General features: G+C 36.8%; 1 protein-coding gene across 1 annotated transcript in view; it reads left to right on the top strand.

Moving 5' to 3' along the window:
• LOC107679434 (splicing factor U2af large subunit B-like) overlaps positions 1–983 on the top strand; it is a 3,199-nt gene extending 2,216 nt beyond the window's left edge. The window contains exons 6-7 of the mRNA XM_016474979.1: positions 37–99; positions 960–983. Of these exons, the coding sequence (XP_016330465.1) occupies positions 37–99; positions 960–983 (87 nt within the window). The remainder of the gene's footprint in view (positions 1–36; positions 100–959) is intronic.
• Positions 984–1,476: the final 493 nt, after the last annotated feature.

The raw sequence follows: 1,476 nt of genomic DNA, 5'->3' as shown, positions 1-1,476 counted from the left end.
GAGACAGACAGGCAGACTCATAGACAGACAGATGGACAGACAGACAGACTCACAGACAGACGGACAGACAGACAGACAGACAGATGGACAGACAGGCAGGTTCATAGACAGACAGAAGGACAGACAGACAGACAGACAGACAGACAGACAGACTCATAGACAGACAGACGGACAGACAGACAGACTCACAGACAGACAGACTCACAGACAGACGGACAGACTCACAGGCAGACAGATGGACAGACATACAGAATAATAAAGTTACTCAAATTTGACAAAATAATAAAACTGGGATATATAGCACATATCCCAGCTAAAAGAGAACACTCAGAACTTTGGCTAATGTTCTGGCAAGGCAAGTAATATTAATAGAACGTTTGTTCAATGTTATGTGGTCTTTAATGATGTTCTCAAAACGTTTGATCAAAAACATTATTTATAACAATATTTAGGGAATTTTTTCTGAAATGTTTTAGTTGCACTTTCTTCTAACATTTTAAAAATGTTACTACTTGCATCGGAACGTTAAGAGAACATTCAAAACATAACGTTCCAATAATGTTTGCAAAATGGTAAAATGCAATATTCCCTTAATGTTTGCATAACAAAACAAAAAAAATTAATACACTTAAAAAACCTGAACATTCAGAAATAAAGTTTTTGTAACTTAATGGGGAAATTAGCATAACGTTCTTAAAACATATTTTTGTTAGCTGGGAACAGTTTTGCTTTTGTGTCACATTAAACCAGGCATACCAGAGATCAGTTGCATAAACACAGTCTTAGTGTCTTAACTCGACTGACTAACTAGCAGTTAACCAAGTGTTAGAACAAATTAGACCAATCTGTGTTTTTATGCAGCCAGTTTTCAAAAGTTATGACCAGTCTTGCCTAAAAAAAGAAATTAAATGACTAACTTTTAAGACTAGTTTAAGCTGTTTCCATGCTTGTGTCCTTAGTTAATACCCATTACCCTTCACTAATGTGAAGCTCTGTCACGCTGCCCGGAAACAGATCCCAGCATGTGTTTTTGTGTTGATTGTCCTGGCAAAAGACTCACAGAAGAAACGCCAAGCTTTTTAAATAGAGCTGGTCTCTTGAGACGCCAATGTAACACTGATAGCAACAAATGACAGTATTATTTATAGACGAACACCTGTGGACACTAGAGACGTGAATGAGATCTGATCAAAACACAACACCCTGATGAACCTCCACAGCACTGCTCTAAGCCTCATCAGGATCCAGTTACTTTCTATGCAAATATTAAAGATTGTTTTGAGCAGCTTCAGTAATCATTGTAGATGATCAAATATAAACTGAATCTGATTCTGACCATCAGTTCATACAGAAACATTATCATGAACATGACAGGAAAATCATCTCAGCTAACAAGGAACGTTCTCAGAACGGTTTTGGCAAGGTTCTTTCAAAGTTATGACTTACGTTCTTCTAGTAATATTAATAGAAAGTTCA

This window comes from Sinocyclocheilus anshuiensis, unplaced genomic scaffold (genome assembly GCF_001515605.1).
Source record: "Sinocyclocheilus anshuiensis isolate Anshui unplaced genomic scaffold, SAMN03320099.WGS_v1.1 scaffold1101, whole genome shotgun sequence".
NCBI lineage: Eukaryota > Metazoa > Chordata > Actinopteri > Cypriniformes > Cyprinidae > Sinocyclocheilus > Sinocyclocheilus anshuiensis.
Note: the sequence above shows the minus strand (reverse complement) of the source record. Positions and strands in the feature narration are given on the sequence as shown.